This window comes from Gorilla gorilla, chromosome X (genome assembly GCF_029281585.2).
Source record: "Gorilla gorilla gorilla isolate KB3781 chromosome X, NHGRI_mGorGor1-v2.1_pri, whole genome shotgun sequence".
Classification (NCBI taxonomy): domain Eukaryota; kingdom Metazoa; phylum Chordata; class Mammalia; order Primates; family Hominidae; genus Gorilla; species Gorilla gorilla.
The window spans coordinates 42,882,529-42,905,504 of record NC_073247.2 but is presented as its reverse complement, the minus strand read 5'-3'; the positions used below and the strand labels follow the sequence as shown (position 1 = coordinate 42,905,504).

Sequence of the window (22,976 nt, the reverse complement as noted above, 5' to 3'; positions counted from 1 at the left end):
ACATATGGCACAACTTGAGAAACCTAAATAAATTGGAAAACTAGGAAAAGGAAAATTATAGTAGATAAATAATAAAAAATACATGCATAGAAATATATCCACAATGTATCATGGGTGGTGGAATGGACAGGGAACAATAAAGCCACAAATTGGCACCAAGCTTCCTAACAGACAAAACCAAGAAGTAAACATATTTTTGAGACCCAAAGTTTCCAAATTATTAAAATAATAATTAAAATAATTTTAACTTTACTAGTAGTATGTTAGCTTTTTGCTAGAACTTAGTGCCAGAAGAAAATAAATGGGAGGGTCATAAAGGTGATAACACGCTGATTCATATTCTTATAATAAACAATAAGAATGTTTATTTTTTTCTACCTACATGGCTCCATGCAAAAGAAAAATGTAGTGCTAAAGGGCCATTCAGGAAAAGCAATTCTATGAGAGGAAAAAATATTGGAGCAGAAGTCTAAAGCAGTCTAGTAATTGTTTTCAGATTTTCAGATTCTCTATTTTATTAATTTTTAATTTTGTATGGATACATACTGGGTGTATATATTTATGAATTATAGGAGATATTTTTATACAGGCATGTAATACGTAATTATCACATCATGTAACCTTCTGTGAATATGCTTTCCTGCAACTGAGCTTTTAAGTAGAATTAGCCATCAGAGATTTGACGGTTATTTATTTTCTCTGAATACAGAAAAAAATTTTCTGTATCTTTTTCCTGGAAAGAAGCCAGATTGTTTCTAACTGATAATACATTTCTATACTTGGCCCTATATCTAATTGGAAAGCAGGGCTTCATATTCATGTGTATGTCATAGTACTAGAAGGCTTCAGTAACTAAAAATTTTTGCTAACATAGAGTTTTGGGTTTGAACAAGTCACAGAGAAATTGGCTATTGAGCCTTTTCGTGCCAAGCATAACTGAAGAAAGAAAACTCACCATCGACAACTCTAAATATGTTGACTTCTCTAGGAACCTGTATCAATCTCTCAGTGAATGTATTTATTTGAAAACACAGTTGGGCTATTACTTTAGCTGTAAAAGCTATTGAAAATAAAGCTCAGTAGTACTCTCTTTCTTGATGGCATTTAAAAGGTGAAGTGAGAATGTTTTATAGGGGGCATGAAGTATCCAGTAGTGAGTGTGATGAAAATTAATATAGTGGTTAATGATAATACTGAGTCTAAATGTACTAGTTTTTCCTGTGATATGAGAAAACTAGAATTCACTTTTCAAGATCAAAATTAGCAAAGAATTTGGAAGCATTGCTCCAATTGGAGAATCAGAAGTCACCTTACAAACAATACAGATTTTACTAATCTATAGTAATATAGATTTCATAAAGTCTTCATGTGACACAAAAGTTTTAGGGTTTTGGTTTTTAACTAGCCATGTTATATAATCGAGGAAATTTCCTATCCTAAATTAGAAAAGTATGAGCATATTTAAAGTTCAATTCAGTTTTTCTTACATTACGAAGCTGAGAAAAATGAATCTAACATTAAAATCAAAAGCAATGTGGTCTGGCTTATTGTATTCATGTCGCCAATGCTGTTTATCAAAAATCCCTGTCGTATCAAATCAAGCCCTTCCACAATGATCTAACACTTAAGTTTTTATGAGAAAAAAAATAACTGGATTCTCTATACTCATTTCACCTCCTTACCGTGGCTGTGGGCAGGCCCCACATGATGCATTGTCTATAATATAAACTATGTTGGTGACCACCAAAGCAGCCAGGCATTCTTGCTGTTCCTTCATTTCTTACTAGATTATGTTATTTAATTAATTTAATAATATTTCATCACCTATCTATAGGGCCATAGTCCATGTGCAAGCAGTTTTCCAGTACCACCAAAATTCTAAATAAGGTCCCATCAGAACTATCATTTAGGCCTACCATAAAATACACAGAATTAATAAAATGAGACAACCATCATAGTGTGAGCAATACTTAAGTCAGCCCCATGCACCTTCAGAGAGGTACTACTAGCATTGAGATGAATTATTCCAACTTGTAGGGAAACTAAATAGATACTGAAAGAAAGAGTTTATTCTTATTTATTTATTTTGAGATGGAGTCTTGCTCTTGTCACCCAGGCTGGAGTGCAATGGCCCGATCTCAGCTCACTGCAACCTCCTGGGTTCAAGCAATTCTCCTGCCCCAGCCTCCCGGGTAGCTGGGATTACAGACACCTGCCACCATACCCTGCTAATTTTTTGTGTTTTCAGTAGAGTTGAGGTTTCACCATGTTGGTCAGGCTGGTCTCGAACTCCTGACCTCAGGTCATCCACCTGCCTCGGCCTCCCAAAGTGCTGGGATTACAGGTGTGAGTCACCACACCCGGCCAGAAGAGTTTCTTACACTGGCCAAAAGATCAGTTATGTTCTTTATAAACTTGGCATAGGCTTAGGGGGCAATTCACCATTTGTTTTCTAATGCTGCGCCCTTTAAAAACGAAGGGGAAGGTTGCCTCAAACGATGAAAGAGATGTTATAAAAATCAAGCTTCTTGAGAAATATAGTAAAATTGGAAACACCTTAAATGTTGCAGTGTGATACCATTTACACAAAGGATAAAATATGTAGAAATATACATTATTTAGTTATATATAATACATAGTAAGAGCAGAAAGATGTGTGGGAATTAATATAAACTGAATACAGAAAAAGAGCTGTCTCTGTGAGGAAAGACAAAAGAATTGGGTGGGACATGAACAGGACACTTAAATGATACTTGTAATATTTCATTCCTTAAGATGAGATATGCATGCAGAAGTAATGATTACATTTGGTATACTTTCTGTGTGTCTAAAATAACATATAAGAACATAAGAAAACATACAAAACCAAATGCTTGGGATTTTTCCCTTTGGAAACTCCACTCGCCAGGTTCTGTAAGATAAAACTTAGTAATTAAGGAACACCTACTTCATGAGTATTATTGGTTTCAAAAGAACATGGCCACTGTTCATCCGGTTTGCCTAAGCATTGGCCAGAGATTCTCTTGCTGATGGAGCAACAGGACAGGAACCTAGCAGATTAATTTCAGCGAGATGAATAAGGAACACTGTCTTTCCAGTTTTTAAAGAGGATGTTTCTGTGGCTTTTTTTTTCTTTATTATCTACATTGAAGCATGATTGACAGATTCTTATCAATGATTTCCTTGTGAAAGCAGAATCAAGGGAATGAATAGCGCAAACTGAGAACTGAGAATTTTCATCAAAGTGGAACCAAAAGTTAGCCTGTGTATGGTCAGTTTGTGTGGCAGCAGTGCTGTTCTATCCTTAAGAACACTTCTATTCAGAAAGAATCGTTATTAGAGAGGACAGATCTGTAAGTCACTGGGTGAGGTAACATCAGAGCTGAAGGTCCTCTGAAAATTATCTTATTTCCCTTTTTGTAAACAAGAAAACTGTGCAAAAAGCTCCAAGTCCCTTTCTCTGTTTCTCGGTTACTTTCTTTTTAAAATTACTTTAGATTCAGGGGTTACATGTGCAGGTTTGTTACATGGGTATATTATGTAACAATTCTAAAATTCATATGGAACCAAGAAAGGGCCTGAACAGCTAAAGCAATCGTGAGCCAAAAGAAGAAAGTTGAGGGCATTACATTGCCTCACTTCAAAATATGCTACAAAGCTGTAGTAACCCAAACAGCATAATACTATTACAGATATAGACACCTAGATCAATGGAACAGAATAGAGAACTCAGAAATAAAGCTGCACACCTACAACCAACTGATTTTTGACAAAGTTGACAAAAATAAGCAACAGGGAAGGGACACCTGATTCATTAAATGTTGCTAGGATAGCTGGCTAGCCATATATAGAGGAATGAACCTGGACCCCTACCTTTCACCATATAGAAAAATTAACTCAAGATGTATTAAAGTATTAAATGTAAGCCCTGAAACTACTAAAAATCCTAGAATAAAACCTAGGAAAAGTTCTTCTGGACACTGGCTTAGGCAAAGAATTTATGACCAAGACCTCAATGACAAATGCAACAAAAACAAAAATTGACAAACGAGAGTTAATTAAATTAAAGCTTCTGTACAGAAAAAGAGACAATCAACACAGTAAACAGATAACCTCCTGAATGAGAGAAAATATTTTCAAACTATGCATCTGACAAAAGAATAATATCCAGAATCTGTAAGGAACTTAAACTTGTCAACAAGAAATTAAAAAAAAAACAGATTAAAAACAGGACAAAGAACATGAACAGACACTCCTCAAAAGAAGACATACAAGCGGCCAACGAGCATATGAAAAAATCTTCAATATCACTAATCATCAGAGAGATGCCAATTAAACCCTAAATAAGATACCATCTCACACCAGTCTGAATGGCTTTTGTTAAAAAGTCAGAAAATAACAGATGTTGATTGCTTTCATAGGGTGACCATGATTAGATTTTTAATAGTCATTCACTCCTAAGGATTTCAAAGTCATGTAGGTCCAGGATCCTCAATATGAGGATTAATGTTACCATGGGAACCATGAAAAGAGCTGACCTAATAGGGGCCATATCAATTCTAGCCAATTTCTTGAGCTTCCTAATAGAGAAGAATGCCTAAGAGACTCTCTCACCAAGAGGAAGGTAAATTAACTAGTCAGATAAATGAGAGCAGAGATGGGCAAACTATAATTGGTAGGCCTAATCCATTCAGCCACCTTCTTTTGTACAGCCCATGGGCTGAAAATTGTTTTTATGTAAATAGTTGGAAAAAATCCAAAGAAGAACTAGATACTTCAGGACACATAAAAATTATTAAAAATGCAAATGTCAGTGTCTGTACATAAGACTTTATTGAAGTGTATCAATTTACATTTGTTTATTTTTTCTGGCTGCTTTTGTGCTAAAACAGCAGAGTTGAGTAATTGTGACAGAGACTACATGGCTCACAAAGCCTAGAGCAACTACTATGTGGCCATTCACAGAACATATTCAAACTCCTGAACTAGAGGAAAGCTAATATAGAAGCAGCGCCCTGTTTGACCATAGAATTTTTGCCATGTCTTCTTCTTGAATGAGTATCAGAGGTTTGACATTTCTAGGATCCTTTTGATAGGCCAGTGGCGTTGTAGAATTGGTCTTTCCTAAATAGAATGATTCATCTAAGTTTTCTTCCTGCTCAAAATTCAATAGTAACATATTCCAAACCATAGATACTAGAATGCATAGCCCTTCCAAAAGATACTGGGTGGTGCGTGACACAATTTAAGATGTTTAAAGATACCATCTACTTGAAGAGAATTACGAACTCAGGAATATCTTAGGTATTCTAATTCTTAATGATCCCACAGAGAAAGAATGGGAGAACTTCCAGAAGTAGTTAGGATGTGGTCAGGGTTGATTAACTGAAGGGACAGCTGCAGGTAAGAAAACTGTCATGTGTCCCCTTACCCTGTGACTATGTTTCCAAATTATAGTTACAGAAAAAAAAATACATTTTAAAAGTATGCCAAATTGTTTAAAAGGTAAAGAAAAAATTTTAAATTAAAATGACAGGAGGAAAACCATTTGAGAATATTAACAAATGGGATAAAAGATTGATGATGAAAATTGACAATTTAAACTATTAATGCTAATTGCAACTTCCTACAGCCACACAGCCCTTTCACTGTATTTTTAAATTCAACCTTCTTCAATCAGAGTAGTATTAAAGAGGGTAAAATTAATGTTAAGATTTTAAAAATATGGAGCACTTCTAGCTAGCTGCATGGTCGAGACAACAGCAATGCCACGAGGCAGCCATCACAGTGATATTTATCACCCCATAAATGTTCAGATACTTTTCCTTTTCTGTTAATGGAATTTTCTAGGCTGAGGTGAGAAACACTGATAGCTATAGAATAGAGATGATGGAAGGAAATGGCAAGGTAATCTACAGGAGATTAGTAGCACCTGAAGAGTTTGAATACTGGAACTGCACAAGTTCCTTGAGCTTTCATGATAACCCCTACTCTCTTGGACTGGTATGTAGGCAATAATAATTCATTCAGCAAAAGGACAGGGAAAGTGTGTGTTTTGGTCTGTGATATTTCCCATATACATAAGATATTGCCTGACACATAGGACATACTCATGAAATACCTGTTTAAACGTAACTTGCAAATTAAGAGTTGCAAATTATAATGACAAAGCAGTTCTTGAGAGAAGAGAAAAATGCTGATTTGCATTTAAAATTGTACAAGTTTTATAACAAACATAAATAATCACCTGATCAAATGTTCCCGTTTTGTAGATGAACAAATACAAGTCCCGGTATGTAACAAAACTGTAATACTATGCCTGATTTCAACAGTTTTTTCCACTATACCAAATTATCATAAGAAGTCTTATTTTCTAGTAATTTTAAAGTAATCTAAGCTTAAAATAGTGAAAAGGTACTCATTCACAATAAGCATGAAACAAACCATGGCTGAATTTCAAGTGCAGAAAATATAAGTCCTCATTAAAATAATAAAATGAAAACCCGTGTGTATCTATCACCTATTAGAGTCTGTAGTCTGTCCCCACTGGTGTGATTTTAGATTTCAAATATTGTTCGTTAGTATCTTAAAATCACTCTGATTAGTTGAGTGTAAGTAAATCAATCTGAATATCCCATTACTGGCCAATATTGTTTAGCATATGAATTGAGCACGAAAACATAACCATAGGAGAGTAAATATGTATGTGATTAATGAGAGGTTTACTTCCCTGATGATCATTATGTTTGGGAAATACAAGCTTTGACAAAGTCTAATCTATATGATTTTCTGATTTACTCACTAACATTTTGTTTGTAATTTTGTTTTAAGCATCAAAAATTCCAACTCAGTTAAATAATTTAGTTCCATTAAACCCCTGAATATCCATGGTGTCATCTGAAAGTTCAAATGGTAGAATAAGATTTTCTGGAAAAAAAATTTGGTCCTGTAGTATGTTCATCCGACCCCCTGTTTTATTAACAGTAGTCTTAGTATGCCAAGAGTTGCCTGAGAGGAACACACACACACACACACACACACACACACACACACACACACACACACACACAAATGGTATTAATAAATTTAACTCAAGGTGTTAAATGCAGAATAATCTATATCTAAATAGCCACTTGTTTAACAAGTTACTCTGTTTTTCACGTTTATTTTGGAAACAAAGTTTTATAATATTTAACATCAGGAAGAACAATCATTGGTTGCTCAATTATCCTTTGGCTTTCAGTTCACTCTTAGAATTTAATGACTATCACTCAATAAAAACTCAGAATGCATCTTTCTGTTTGCCTGTGGTTTTCAACATTGGTTGCACATCAAAATCACCCGAGAAACTTGAAAAGTATACCAATGTTTGGGGCCCACTTCCAGAGATTCTGATTTAATTGGTCTAACTGTAACTAGCTCTCTTATTCAGCAAAGTTGAGAATCACCAGATAATGTGATACAAGATCCGCGAATTTCAAGCTGTCTGACGAGAGCCTAAATTCAGCTCAGTCAACCATGTCTTATTATAACAGTAAGATTTCACAGTTTAAAGAGATCTGGTTTCTTGTCCTAGATTATCTGGATAACTGCCTCAACTCATCATTCCTCTTAGCTATAAAAATATAAGAACTATTACTTACTCTAAAGTCTGTTATACTCTCATTCCCCTGAAAAATTACGTATCTTTTTTTTTAAAGTGAGCACAGTAATTTATATGTGAAGTGAAATAACACTAGCAGATCATTAACTTGGTGCAAGGAATGCATCAAGCAGCTGTTACTTAGAAAATAGAACATCTGTTACATGCCATTGGAGTCACTATTCACTGTCATTATAGTTAGAGCTGTTATTTCTGTTCGGTTCATTCTGCTTTCATGAAATTCTTCTTTAATAAACAATACAGTATTATTAAAAAGTCAGTACACATAGCTATAGAATCCACTATTTAATGCTTTATGTTCTTTTTGAATTTATCATTATATTATTCTGTCACATTAGCCTAATAGTAAAATATGTCCTAAACCTCTAGCCATGATAGAGTAATTTTGGGGGCTGAAAAAGCAATTAGCATCTCATTTCCTCATGTTTAAGACATGTTAGATTGTGTGATGCACCATTGATATGGTTACAGCTGCTGAGAATTTAAAAAAAAAAACACTACCACTTTCAAGGTAAACCTAAATTGTATGTTACATCTCAATTTCCGAATCCTTAAAATGTGACAAATGCACATCTTAGAATTGCAGTAATATGGCAATGTATTCCTTTTCTTTCCATGAATATGTTACGTAGCTAAAAGGTGAAAGAACTCTCTCCTGTTCTCTGTGATCAGAAATGGTATAATATTTGCAAATACTAAGTGCAGAATTCACCTGGGTAGGGGGACTTCTCAAGATGTCTTTTATGGATGCTTTAGTTAGCCTTTTATTCATATTACAGGGAACATGAGTAAGAGAAAGGTAGCTAAAATAAGTCCGAATTTAATTGAGTCCTAGTAAAGGGAGGAATCTATAAGGAAATGATGTTAAGGTACGTAGGTAAATAAATGTGGTGCTGATTGAAGATAAGCTCTAGAGAACAGGAGACTCTTAAGATAATAAAATTTGTTTAAAAAGAGGGGGTGGAAATAATAGACCAGACAGAGAAGTTATCTTAAGAATATAAGTCCCTGGGTAATTCCAAGAAAATCTGTGGAAGGTATTGGAAAACTTGTGAAAATACGAAATGGGTGGAGGAGAGAATAGAGGTTAAGTGAGCTACATTTCTTTACCCCTGAAGGGAAATGTTTGTAAAGGTGTTCCTATAGGACCAGATGATTTTTCCAATAATTTTTACCGTTCTACCATTAAATAAAAATAATGAAAAATGCTGATGGTATAATCAGCAGAGACCAATGGAGAAGGTTTTTCCATCTTGCTACTGTATCAGTGAAGTGAGCCGATAGCTGAACCCTGAACCTAACATGCCTTTTTAAATTTCTACAAGCAATTAAACTTGTAGATATGGGGAATGAATCAGAATGTATTCTTCATCCTTCCCATCAACATGGGGCATGACTTCACTGGAATAAATTAACTCATTATACTCATTCTTTTATAATAAGGAAATTAGAGTAGCATTTACAAATTATGGCTAAGAAGTAGACAGCAAATTTGTTTGAAATCATGGAAGTTAGTGCTTAGTATTTGGACTATTTATACTGGAGCTATCAAATGTTACAAAGTAACATATGGAAAATAATATGTTAGACATTGTGAGAATTTATAGTTTAATTGGATTTTACTTATGTCAGATATTTTCCCCTCTATCATAAAAACCCTTAGTGCCAAGTATATAGTTTGCGTTCAACTTCTCTTGAATCTCCTGAAGGTGGACTTACGATCATGTCATAGGTCAAGTTAAAACTGAGTGTACACAATCTTGCTTTTTCTTCAGCCCTAAAATCGATCCTAGCAGCAATCACATTACTACATGACTGAAAAACCTAAAGTGTCTGAGTTATAATTTAGTGAATTTAGTCATTGAATTTGAACTTGCTCCTTCAGAAGAGTAGATATTCTAGAACCCTCTCCACTTCTCACCTCACAAGGCAGAAGAAGGCATGTATGCTGAGAATCGGATGCTTTTGAAAAGGAGGAAATGCCATATCTTTTCAGCTGTTTGTTTCCATCTCGCCAACCCTATAAATAAGGAGCTCCCTTTGAGAGGAATGAGTACAGGCATAAAGAGAATGGCCCAGGCAATAGCTCTAGGTTGGTTCTCCATACATCTGAAGATGCAGACATTCTTGTGTTGTGGGAAACTATTAGAGCCAGAGAAAATGGTTCGTCAACAACCTCATCAAATGTATTCTTTTAGTTTACAGTAAGGATTCCCTGGTCCTCTATGGCAGCCTTTTATTCTAACTTTCATACCTTCTCGTTGCTTTGTACTTTGTCTTTAGTCAATCCAAACCATCCCATGCACACTCCACCTTCAAGTGTCACCTTTCCCTTGTAGTCATTCATGCTTATTCCAGCCATGGCTCGTCTGTTTCCAAAAAAAATGTGATTTTTTTCTAGTATGATAGCAAATTGATTTATTGCATTTAAGCTTTCCTCTGCAGCTACACAGTAGGCATGATTAGAGTGAGGTTTGCAAAGATTATCTCATTCCTCATCTCTGGCAGTGAATAGCACAGTACAGACTGGATATTAGGCACCTGATATACATTGGTCAATTAATATTTGAGATCTCCAGAAAGCAAGCTCAGCATAGTATTTAAAGGCTAAGTCTTATTTAAGTCTTATTTCTTAAGTCATATCTTTGATTAAAAACACATTTGAGGGAAAAATTTAAGGCCTACTAAATTAACACAATATTTTTTCCTAACCCAAAACATCACGTATACAAATGATTGAATACTGGTTCCTTATTGTTGAATAGCATACATAAAAGTTTAGCTCTATGTCTCTTTTTTTTACAGAGTGTAAATTTTCCTGTGAATCACTTTTGACCATTAGCAGTTATAAACCACCATCATATCACTGCTTTTTTCAAATACAAGTTGATGATGGTGATAAATTGAACATCTTTTAGTTTTAATTTATAATTTTGTGGAACTTAAGGCACTGGAAATTAGTCCACATTTCCTATTTTGTTCCCATCAACTGAACATCACTGGACATTATTTAAATTAGCTGGAGGAATTTGGCCAGATGTTGACACATAATGGTTTCTGTGAGCCAGGAACTACCTGCAACATTATCCCCTACGTTCAAAACTTTTCTGATCTCTTCTGAGTTTTGGAAAATTCCATTGCCTTTAATTGCATTGCTTGTCATGTAAGAAACAAAATCTATGTACACAATAACTTTTTATATTGATGCTAACATATAGTGTCATCTTTATGAAGACTTATTAAGAGATAATTAGTAATCCAAATATAAATTAAGCTTCAACTTTGTGAAGTGTTACCTTTGTGAATAAATCAACTACAGCGAGATGCCACTAGATTGGAATATAGAAAGTAGATAATTCTCATTTGCGTATATGTCCATCTCTTTGACAAACTCATACTTGGATATAAGTTTTTGAAGGATGGGGACTTCTCTACCATTTTATCACACAGAGCCTAGTAACAATGGCTAACATCTATGGTTGTAGAGGTTGTATACTACAAAAGGGTGAAGTCAAAGTATTAAAAGGGATAAAATCTAGTCTATGTCTACTCTGAAGTTAAGCTTTAAAGGGTCTGTATCTACCCAAATGAGAGACTTCTAATAATCTCCCAAAATATATTGAGGAGAATTACATATGATTCTGCTACAGTAGTAACTGGCATATAATAGGAGCTCAGTCAACACTTACGATTCATAAATGAAGAAATTGCTTTTATGAATTGCTAAGCTCACCTGTGTGCAACAAAAAGCACCTACATATGAAGAACTCCATGCATGATAGCTGTCGAGTTCATCTGGCATTAAGTACCTTAATTTCAGGCATGTTTTTATTGAAAAAATGTGACATAAAAGAATATCTTAGAATTGAAGAAACAGTGTTTTTGTCTTGCATAAAAATTTTTATACATTGTTTCCTCATTTATTTCTCCTGTTTATCTGATGCCAAAGGCAAAACCAAAACAAAAAGTATGAGAAGTGATTTCGAGTGGACCAGGACCTGATGGCGTGGCAGAAAGACAGCCACAGGACTACTTAGGTATATTATAAAGATAGAAAAGACATGTTGAGAGTGACTCTATGAGGCCAGCCTATACCTAATTTCTTACTCTTGTACTGTAATTTTTTTCTTAAGAAATTAGATGTAGGCTGGCATTACAGAGCTGCTCCTTGTGTGTTTATTAATTGATTATTTGTAGCTGGACTTTCCCCACCTTCCTGTTATTGCTGTTTCTCAATGATTTTGTTTTGCTTTGGCTTTCTGTGATTAAGACATCAGCTCCACTCGCAAATAGCTTTTCAACTCGAGTGCCAATCACAGTCTCTGTATCTGTTAACCTTATTGAGAAAGGAGAAAAAGGGTCTGTTGGGCTCTGGCTCAGCTCTCTGTGAATGTCCCACAGCTGGCTAACTAGACAGGCAGGGAAAGAACCAGGCACAGACGCAGTGGAATGCCGAGTGGCCACATTGTCTGTCAGCCATGCCATGTACCAGGAAAGGGGCTTTATGCAGTGCAGGTAGTAAACATTTGTATAAGATCACTTTTTCCATCACTACTCTCTATATTTTTTCATGTTAAATGTGATTGTTTTCATGTTTTATAAATCACCTCTTAGGAAATAGTGGTATTCTCTTAGGAGATTTTAGTCTACGGTATGTGGGTAGAATTAAGGTCTGTGAACTTGGATTGGGGGAAAACTTTATCTTTATTTGTATTCAATTAAAACCAAAAGTAAGCATTTTTTTTTTCGGTTAAAATGTGAGCAACAAACTCCAGCAATAGAGATACCCATGACTTTGTCACTAATAGAAATGACAGATACTTTTATAACATGTTCCAGACATTGTACATACTTGAAAATACCAGTTATGCTCGTCATCACTACATTGAAATTATCCTAAAGACCTGATGCTAGATCTTGTTAATTAACATATTAGGAAATAAAACATGTATTACTACATCACAAATATTTAAAAAATGTGTTGCACATTGTATTTCAGTATAATTGTTTTCATTTAAAATCCTATGTATTTTGTTTTATGCATTTAAAAGCATTATTATGAGAAAGGGTTTTTAAGCTTCAACAAATGCCAAAAAGATCCATGGCACTAAAAGGCTAAAAAATCCCTGCTGCAAAAATACAGTAGCACCATACTGTAGAATTTTCTAAGGGCAGTTTCTTATTAGTGGATGGGTTTTCAAATATCTGCCTTTAGCTACTACATGTATAAATTAAATAAATATAAATATATTTAGTTGAATGATATGTATGTTTATTAAATATTTATAATGAAAAATAAGACATGAATTATGCTTATGTACATATATATGTTCATAGTTACCCAACAATGAAGCTTTAATATATATGGTATGGTTTTCATGATTCATTAATACATAGTTATAGGTTTAAAACCTTGCAAAATCATAGTAACCATACAGAAAGCCATTTCATAAGCATTAAATCTTAAGACTACAAGATATTACTTGAAGGTCAATGCTCTCCTTTTCACAGGCTACTCAAAAAGAGATTGAGAAACAGAAGGTGCACCTGAAGAGTATCACAGAGGTAGGAGAGGCCTTGAAAACAGTTTTGGGCAAGAAGGAGACGTTGGTGGAAGATAAACTCAGTCTTCTGAATAGTAACTGGATAGCTGTCACCTCCCGAGCAGAAGAGTGGTTAAATCTTTTGTTGGTAAGAGAAAAGGCTAGAAGCTTTTACACCCTTCTCTGTCACGAGAAAAAGATACATAAGTGACCAGTAACAATTCTGTGTTTGAAAATTTCTCAGTTCCACATATATGCTGGCTGTTAATTCAATATCTATAACAATATTTTAATATATTTTTCTTTATATTTATGCAATATTCTAGATGAAAATACCACTTAAAACTAATCTCAATGAAACTTTACTGTTGTCTTTTAAACATTTTAGAACATAGGAAAAATTCTTTAAGAATATTGTCTAACCAATAATGCCATGGTATGTCTCTGTACAATTAAGGAATACCAGAAACACATGGAAACTTTTGACCAGAATGTGGACCACATCACAAAGTGGATCATTCAGGCTGACACACTTTTGGATGAATCAGAGAAAAAGAAACCCCAGCAAAAAGAAGACATGCTTAAGGTAGCAAATAAAATATGAAAAGTAATGTCCAAATTGTACACCAGTTACTTCAATCATCTTTGTCCTAAAAGATACTAAGGACGTCTTAATAAGAGTAAAACAATCCTTTCTTCCTTCCTTTATCTTTCCCTTTTTCCTTCCTCCTCCCTTTGAATGGAAATGAATGATTTTGAAGAGTTCTGTAATCTGACTTTCTGTTCAAATCCATCACTCAGTTAATTATACCCAATGTAAACTCCGTTCAGAAAGAGATTCCAAGATTTATTTTGAAATCATATTGCAAATTTCTGCCTTTGTCAATGGTGGTACTATATTCTTGTGTCTAACACAAAGAACAATCTGACACTATCATTCATTTAGCCCATCTGAATGAACACCTGAAATCCAATCAGCTGATTTTTTTTGCCTATGCCATATCCAAATCTTGGTAATTAGTCTTAACGTTGGGCTTATGTAAAACTGAGGTTTTCATTTTTAACTACATGTGAACTAGGCTTTGGGTTCTTTCTTTTAGTCTCAAAACTGACTGTTAGGATGCCCTGTCTTCTTTTTCAAGGGGAACTTAATCTTTTCTTTAAAAAATGATTCCGATAAAAGGGTATGAGCGGTGTAATATGCAAATATACCTTATAGACACTACACTGTTTCTATTTGGTGATGTCTCCTTTCCCAATTAAATAGGTAGAGTTGAATTTTAACAGCTCTCTTTTCAATAAACATTTTTTATTTTGTTTTGCTGAAATGTTTGATAAATTTATTGATTAGTTGTTTACTATTTAAAGAAAACTCAAAAATTATGTTTCTTTCTGTGCAATTTATTTTTATGCCTCTGGTATTTTCCACAGATTACAATATACCTTTAATGAAAAACTATAAATTCATTCCAGGCTATCCCCAAAACACATTTATGCCATTGTCTGAAGCTTATTTTGATGTGAATCTGTATTGTGCTCTTCATTATCCCTTGATGTATAGTCAGAGATGTCATCTTATGGTGAATTTCCTTCAAGGCTTTTTGAATAATAGGGTCTGAGTTATTTAACTTCAACCTCTGTGACCCGGCAGGTCAGGAAGAACATTCCTCAGTACCTTTGTATGTGACACAAAATTCGTATGTGTTAGAAAATCACTTTTTTTCTTATGACACTCAATGTAATAAAGAGGAACTTGAAAGTGCTAGGAAGGAATAGAAAAGTGTTCTTCAGCTACCTGCCCTCCTGAGCACATACTTAGTTCATTCCACAACTATTAAATTCAGTAACGATATAATAAAATAAGACTAAATAGAATGTATTATGATAGTTGCAACAACATAGTTGGGAAAACATCCCTGTCCTTCCTCGGACTAAATAAACATTTTAAATAGACATGCATCAAACTTAAGGACGGTGATCTATTTTTCTGAAATCACACGCATTTTCATTTTAGTCCTGTTTTATGGAAGTTGTGGTTTTATCTCCCTTTCTATTTTCTGCATGTGCTTGCTCTCATTTTCTTACTTTTTCTCTCTCTCTTTCTCACTCTCTCGCTCACTTGCTCACTCGCTCTGTTTGGCTCTCTATTTCTATCTTGACCTTCATTAATTACTAACTTCAAGTCCTATCTCTTGCTCGTGGAATATAGCGTTTAAAGGCAGAACTGAATGACATACGCCAAAAGGTGGACTCTACACGTGACCAAGCAGCAAACTTGATGGCAAACCGCGGTGACCACTGCAGGAAATTAGTAGAGCCCCAAATCTCAGAGCTCAACCATCGATTTGCAGCCATTTCACACAGAATTAAGACTGGAAAGGTAGGAAGATCTACTCCAAGGTGGAAACTAGTGCTAAATGATCTCTTGCGAAGGTTGCGCAGTACTCTGAAAGGGGCAAGTAGACCCCAGAGCAAGGTTTTCAAAAGGAAAATGAATGCCAAAATGTATTTAAGGAAATGTTACCACTGATTATAATGGGAGATAAACGCCACTCCTCCCCGTCTCTGTCTCTCTCTGTCTCTCTCTGTCTCTCTTTCTCTCTCATCTTTTTCTGCCACAGATATTCTAGGACTGCATTCTATGCTGCAGTTTACATACGTACTTTCAGGGGTCACCTACAGAAAAGAATAATAAATAGCATGCTGAAGGCCAAAAAATAAATAAATAAAACCAAAAGCACACAAGTCATCCATCAACAGAAAGCACTACCGATAAATTTTGCCAAAAGCACTACTGATACAATATTGCTTGTATGTAATGTGGATCAAATATCCAAAATGAGGCCTTGTACATCTTCTGCATGATCTAGGGTGTTTGTACCTCTTTACTGGTTGTGCAAGTGTGTATATTTAACTTGCTTTTGCTAGTTGTAGACACTGTGACAAAATTCATTAGGCTATAATGAAATGATCAAGCCATGAAAACAAATCATTGCAAAGCTTACATATCCTAATTTTTGTAATTTTATATGCCTTTTTATATTACTGTTTAAGAAGAACCAGGGAATATGGAACTTTTGCATGATAGACTTTATATTTGTGTATGATTTGATGAAGAGAAAGTCTTATTTAATAAGTAGTTGCAAAAATGTATAAATATAGTGTTATAGAATTTCAACTCTTTGGGAAGATTTGAAATGCAAGTAATTACCTGGAAATTTATATACTGTAGTTTGATAAATTTCAATATATATGATATGCTTTCAAACATAAAAATGTATATAAAATCAATATATGTATTTAGGTATATAGATAATTGTTAGAAATAATCTGAAATGAGAAAACATTGGAGTATTTATGAGAAAATATGATGTAATATGTCAGGTAAGTATTGATTCCTGGAAAAATAGAAGAACATTTTCAAAAAATATTTTGATAGATATAAGCAACCAGTAATAGCATGGTTTCACAATTGCTGCACTTTCTAAGGCATTACAGTGTCTCATCATGTTATATAATAGTACATATTTAAAGTAGTTTTCAAAATATGTGAAATGTGACTTGATAAATTCTAAATAGTTTAGCTTGTATGCATGAGACACAGTTACCCTTCAAAATTCACCTTCCCAAATTAAAAAGTTGTTAGTTTACCTTAATTCATTGCAAGTTATTTTTAATAGTTAACTACTTAGTTCTCTTGTACTCTCTCTCTCCATACATAGAGACCTTATATAGTTGACTTTTAAAAGGCTATATTCTCTACATATGGAGATAGACAGCATGAGAGAACTTAGTAGTTAACTGTCACAAATATATATATTTGAGTCAGTCATTATTACCTGCAAAAAAGTGTGACAGGCTCTTAAAATTGATTAAAGTTTTGAAAGAATGTATTGTTACTTACAAAGACAATTGTTTTTACTTCTAAAGATATCAGTGGCTTATGCAATAACAAGACAATGAATGGAGATTTATTTCAATCCTTAAAAAATGCTACTACATTACTAAGATATAGACAAACACACATGCACATTTTAATAAATCACTAAGCTATAGAATATTTAAGAGAAAATAAGGTATTATCTTTGGATAAATTGTGTTACAAGATTGTGATTCACAGATATTAAAAAATGGGTAGAATTTGCTCTCCACCACAGATGTGACAGACCCAGCCAATACAAGTTTGTGACCAAGACAAGTTTGTGAGTTTTCATTTCACATTCTGCATGAATTTGTAAGTATACTTCTGGAAATCATGCATAAAGTGATCCACTCTATGTACTTCTTTTATTTTCCCTAGCAACATAAGGCATAAGAAATTTCCAATGAATATTCATTTATTATTATTATTATTATTTTGTGTGTGTGTGTGTGGTGGAGACTCTCTCTGTTGCCCAGGCTGGAGTGCTGTGGCATAACCTCAGCTCACTGCAACCTCTGCCTCCTGGAATCAAGTGATTCTCCTGCCTCAGCCTCCCAAGTAGCTGGGATTACGGGCAGGCGCCGTGACACCTGGCTACTTTTTGTATTTTGGCAGAGACGGGGTTTCACCATGTTGGCCAGGCTGGTCTGGAACTCCTGACCTCAAGTGATCCTCCTGCCTCGGCCTCTCAAAGTGCTGGGATTACAAGCGTGAACCACTGTGCCTGGCCCCAAATTTTCAATTATATGTTAATTAACAAAATAATCACATGTTTGCTTTTCAAAGTATTTGTTTTTCTCTAAATTAGTAAAGGCAACTGAGTGTAACAACGACCCCATTTTAGGGCTCTGAAGAGATAATTATGCTCTATTATCACGATGAAATGAAAAACACAGAAATAAAGCATATCTGACACTTTGCTTCTATATTCATTGCATGAGCTAATGGGATTGAGCTTCCATTGTGTTAGAGATTGTGGTGAGAAGATACAAGGGTATAAAGATCCTTGCTTAAGGAATACATGTTTACAAACAGAAATGAATACTTAGTATAATCATAAAATATGTTTAACACTAATTCATCTTCATGGGGATGTTCAAATAATGGTGAGATGATCTCGGCAGAGAGAACAATAGATTTAGAAGGTAATCTCAGCAGAGAAAACAGTGGATTTAGAAGATTGAGATTTAGGCCTAACTTTTTCAGTAGTAGCCAGAATATGTGATTTCTCTGCATATCCATTTCATTGTTTGTAAGATGAGGAAGTTAAAATAGACTAACAATTTTTAAAAGAAAACCTATCCTGCCCAAAATATTATTATTTAAAATAAAGTATTAAATTTAAATAATATTTAATATTAAAATCATATTATTTAAAATAAAATTAATAAATTGGAAAATAATAGAGTTACTAGATGGGGGAAATATCTGCCATTTTATCTTTCTCCTTCCTATGATTGAATTCAGGAAGTATAAATTATGCTCATAGAACATGGTTTTAAATTTCTAAATTAGATTAGTTCATAAATCCCTGCTCGTTCTAAAATTTGGCTATTCAGTAATCTTTTGTTGATTACAATAAGAAATTGAAAACATTTAATGTCTTGTGTGTGTTTGCTTTGGAGTAGGGAAGTGCTGAAGTGCTGGAGGTTTTAGGGGGTAGCCTCTGATCTCAAAATCAGGTTTCTTTATAGTAGGGGTTATACAGGATAATATTAGGTTAGAATATGGCTTTTCTATGGTTGAGTCTATGTCTAAGTTTCATGGAAGAGTAACCTGGGGAAAAAAAAAACTATGGTGATAAAAAAAGTAGATTGGAATTGAACACGGGTAGGTCATAGACTCTTTGTAATCAGTAATTTCAGTATAGCCTCTAGAACATAACTCTAAAGGGCCCTTGAATAGAGAAATAACTTATGCTGAAAATTCACTGGTGTCTAGATTTACTATCTGGTGAAGAATACAAAGTGGGGTACTCCCATGTCTCCTGCCAGGACTGTTCATGACAAGAAATTCCGAAGCCCAGAAAGCAGTGAGTAAAGGGATCCTCAGTTCAGATTGGCTGAGGACTTGACTGTCCAAGTGCAGCTCTCTGTAATGTTAATTTTGGCCTCAGCAAGGAGCAGTATGGTGAGAGCAAAAAGTCCTTAACTTCAAGACACAAGACCTGCTTTGAGTACTAGCTGAGCACATTACTACTTAGTGATTTTGGATATGCCTCTTTACCTCTCAGAGCCTCATTTCTAGCTACAAAATAAGGGAGATGATGCCTGTTTTATTTTAATCTAAAGATTGTAATGAGGATCAAATTATGTAATATATGTAAAAACATGTATTTAAAATGTATTAATCAGTGTATAGATATGAAATGGTTAAAAATAATTAATATCAATAGGTATTTCCATCGTTACGTATATTACACTTGAATGGCCAAATTTGGGGGGTTGAGACAAAAACTGATGGAAAAAAATGAAAGAATTGCTGATTTTCTGTGGTCTCTGCTGTAATTGACTGGAGTCAGAAAATCGTGTCTTTGCTATTTTCATGACAAAGACCAGCCTTAAAGATAATCAAGTGGATGAATTTAAGAACTACTAGGGAGTTATGTTTGTCCCACATACGCCCCTTAAAATTCATAAAAATGCTGCCTTTTCCTATTTTATTGAGGTTACCTAAGAGTATCCAATGACTTTGAAAAAAGCATATTTTTTCCTAATCTATGTGAAATCAATGTGAGGAAATGGCAGTTTTAATGGAGAGGATCAGAATTACAACAGTCAATCAGAGATAATATTAGAACCCTGAGTAAATTGATAGAATCAATGAGGAGAGACTCCTTGTCTCAACTGTCTCTGTTTTAGGGCATCCGAGTGTAGTGGCATGGCTGACGGCGAGTGGATACCATTGGGAAAATAAGGTGATAGGAGACAAAAGTATAGGAAGGGGCATGGGAAGACAAAAATAAACTGATTATTTATTCATATTAATTATGACAGTTCTACCCCTCTCCATCCCTCTAGAAGCCAAGTTGGAGAAGGGGAGGCAGCAATTTGGGAGTGATGCTAGTTGAGGTATATCTAAAAGCACTAACGAGTGAAGATTTGAGAAAAGGGATTAATCAGGATGAATTCTCACCAACCATACATTATTTTCCGATAACAGTGTTTGGTAGTGAGGGGGATCTATTGCTAGGTAAAATATGATGGATTCAAGGAGCTTACTGTTTGATGATAGGGTAAGATGTGTTCATGGATACTAGGTTGAGAGTGAGTGCATGGTAAGTGAGTTTAGCAGTCACTCCAGCAACAGAGAGGAGGTAACAATTCAGCATAAACATATGAGAAAGCTTAGGAGCATACAGTGTGTTCAATGAAGAGTGAGTTCCTTTAGTTTTCAGAGTAGAGGGCATGGAAGATAAAACTTAGTTGTGGTTGATAAGGCTGAACATTATGGCTAGACACAGTGTGAAGAGGTCATGGACAGCCAGACTAATCATTCATGCTTAATTCAGTATGCAATGAAGAGTTCTTGATGTGCTCTGTGTGTGTGTGTGTGTATGCAATGAAGAGTTCTTGATGTGCTCTGTGTGTGTGTGTGTGTGTGTGTGTGTTTGTGTATGCACTTGTGAGAAATTAGTCCAGTGATAGTTGTGAGGAGAATTCCACTGAATAATGACATGAAGTTCGGGAGCTATTGCAGTAGTCTAGATGAGATACACTGATGACCTCAAATAAAGGGATAGCTATGGGAGTGGAAAGGAAGTTTCAGTCTAGAGCAGTAAATCTTTTGTATGCACTTGGGTGAGTTGTTAAAACCAGTGTGCTGGGCCCCACACTCAGAGCTTCTGACTCACTAGGCCTGGAGTGGAGCACAAGAGTTCGCATTTCTAACATTTTTCTAGGTCGGATTGATGCTGAAGGTCTAGGGACCACGCTTAGAGAACTGCTGCTCTAGAGATATTTAGAGGTAGCCTAGAGTTAAGTCATTACGTACAAGGACCCAAGAAGATGATGAATTCAAAAATGACTCCAAATTTAACTCTGATTGACTAGGAAAGTCTGCATATAAATTCCAATAATAGGCCTGGTGCGGTGGCTCACGCCTGTAATCCCAACACTTTGGGAGGCCGAGGCAGGCAGATCACCTGAAGTCAGGAGTTGAAGATCAACCTGGCCAACATGGCAAAACCCCCCCTCTACTAAAAATACAAAAATTAGCTGGGCATGGTGGTGGGCGCCTGTAATCCCAGCTACTTGGGAAGCTGAGGAGGGAAATTGTTTGAACCCAGGAGGCGGAGGTTGCAGTGAGCCGAGATCGCGCCACTGCACCCCAGCCTGGGCGACAGAGTGAGATTGCATCTCAAAAATAAAAATTAAAAAAAATTTCAATAATAAAATATGCATCAAGTTATATTTTTATTGTTGTTGTAATACTTAGTTGCAAAATAATTTTGACTAAACAAACTTTAGGTGTGTCCTATTAATAAAGGCAATTGTTTTACTTTTTACAAAATATTATGTAATTTCTACATAAAATTTGCTTAGATTGTATTTTTCTAGAGATTTAGATATACTTCACTGTTCTAAGGAGCTGAAATGTTAAATTATTTATTCTGAAATTGATACTAACCAGAAAAAAGTGAAATTATTTTCTCTGACTTTGATCCTTTACTAAGACTTATTTGCTATAGGATATATCTGGCATATGTTCTTTAATTTCCATATAGGCCTTGAAAATTGCTACTAAAATTCATGTAGCAGTTTCTATATATATGTATTACAACTGTAATATGAAATTTGGGTAATCGGGCATCAAATACTTAAATATTCATTGTTTGATTGCTGCAATAATTGTAAATTACCAAGTTTTTTTCTTTTTTTACTTCCAATCAGTGTCAGAAGATATAAAAGTAATCATTCTTTGGATAAGAGACTTTCACAAGTTTATAGGAGGCTGTGAGAGAGTCAGTGACCTTCCCATGTAATGTAGAATATATAAGAAAAAGAAACACATGATTGGGCCTAATCTGTCTTAAAATATGGTTCTATGTGTGGAAAATAATTAAGCAGTGATTTAATTATTTTGGCTCTCCTAAACTTCAGTGGGAAATAAATGATGCATTTTATAAATGTGATCTAGAAGGTCCAATGAAGATGTATTGGATTGAAAATTTTTAATTAAAGCTTAATTTTCTGTAGTCAGATTTATCAATGCAAATACATTGATATTTTGCAGTCTCTTTCTGATCATATTATAACTTAACACCTATGATGGAAAATAATATTGTTTCTTAATTGGAACAGTATTCTTGCTATATATATTCTTTTAATTGTAATTTTTTTAATTTTTGTAGGTACATTGTAGGTATATAAATATTCATTTTTAGTAAAATTTTCTATAAAAAACAGATGAAAACTGAGATGAAGACTTGTAAATATTGCATAATTTGTAGAGCATTAAATATGTAATATTTACAACTAATATCTTCAGGTAATAGTAACAGATCACTAGTCAAACTGTATAATATCTGCAAATTTTATTTTACTAAAATGAATCAGAAAAATATGAACCTAACAACATAATTTTTATGTTAGCCTATTTTTTCCACATGTGTAATTGGTTATCCCTATAACAAGGTTAAGTCCGTTGAAACTTCGCTAATAAATCCCTTTGGTAACCATGTAAAATATTTTTAAAGTAGATGTGTAATTGAGTTTGGTGAGCAGTGTCATTTGATAAAACTATCTGGGTCTTGTTAGCATAACATTTGAAATAATTAAAGCTATTTGGTGAATCTTGATTGTTCTCCTTTGATAAAGGAAAATTAGTCCCCTGATCAGTGTCAGTA

The 22,976-nt window shown here is 34.5% G+C and overlaps 1 protein-coding gene across 8 annotated transcripts in view; it reads left to right on the top strand.

Annotated features, from left to right (window-relative positions):
* Window positions 1-22,976, top strand: part of DMD (dystrophin) — a 2,091,067-nt gene that overhangs the window by 833,756 nt on the left and 1,234,335 nt on the right. For 7 of the 8 annotated variants that reach the window (XM_055376532.2, XM_055376533.2, XM_055376528.2 and 4 more), the window contains exons 35-37: window positions 13,175-13,354; window positions 13,664-13,792; window positions 15,416-15,586. In XM_055376532.2, the coding sequence (XP_055232507.1) occupies window positions 13,175-13,354; window positions 13,664-13,792; window positions 15,416-15,586 (480 nt within the window). The remainder of the gene's footprint in view (window positions 1-13,174; window positions 13,355-13,663; window positions 13,793-15,415; window positions 15,587-22,976) is intronic. The other variant, XM_055376531.2, reaches the window with a different exon arrangement.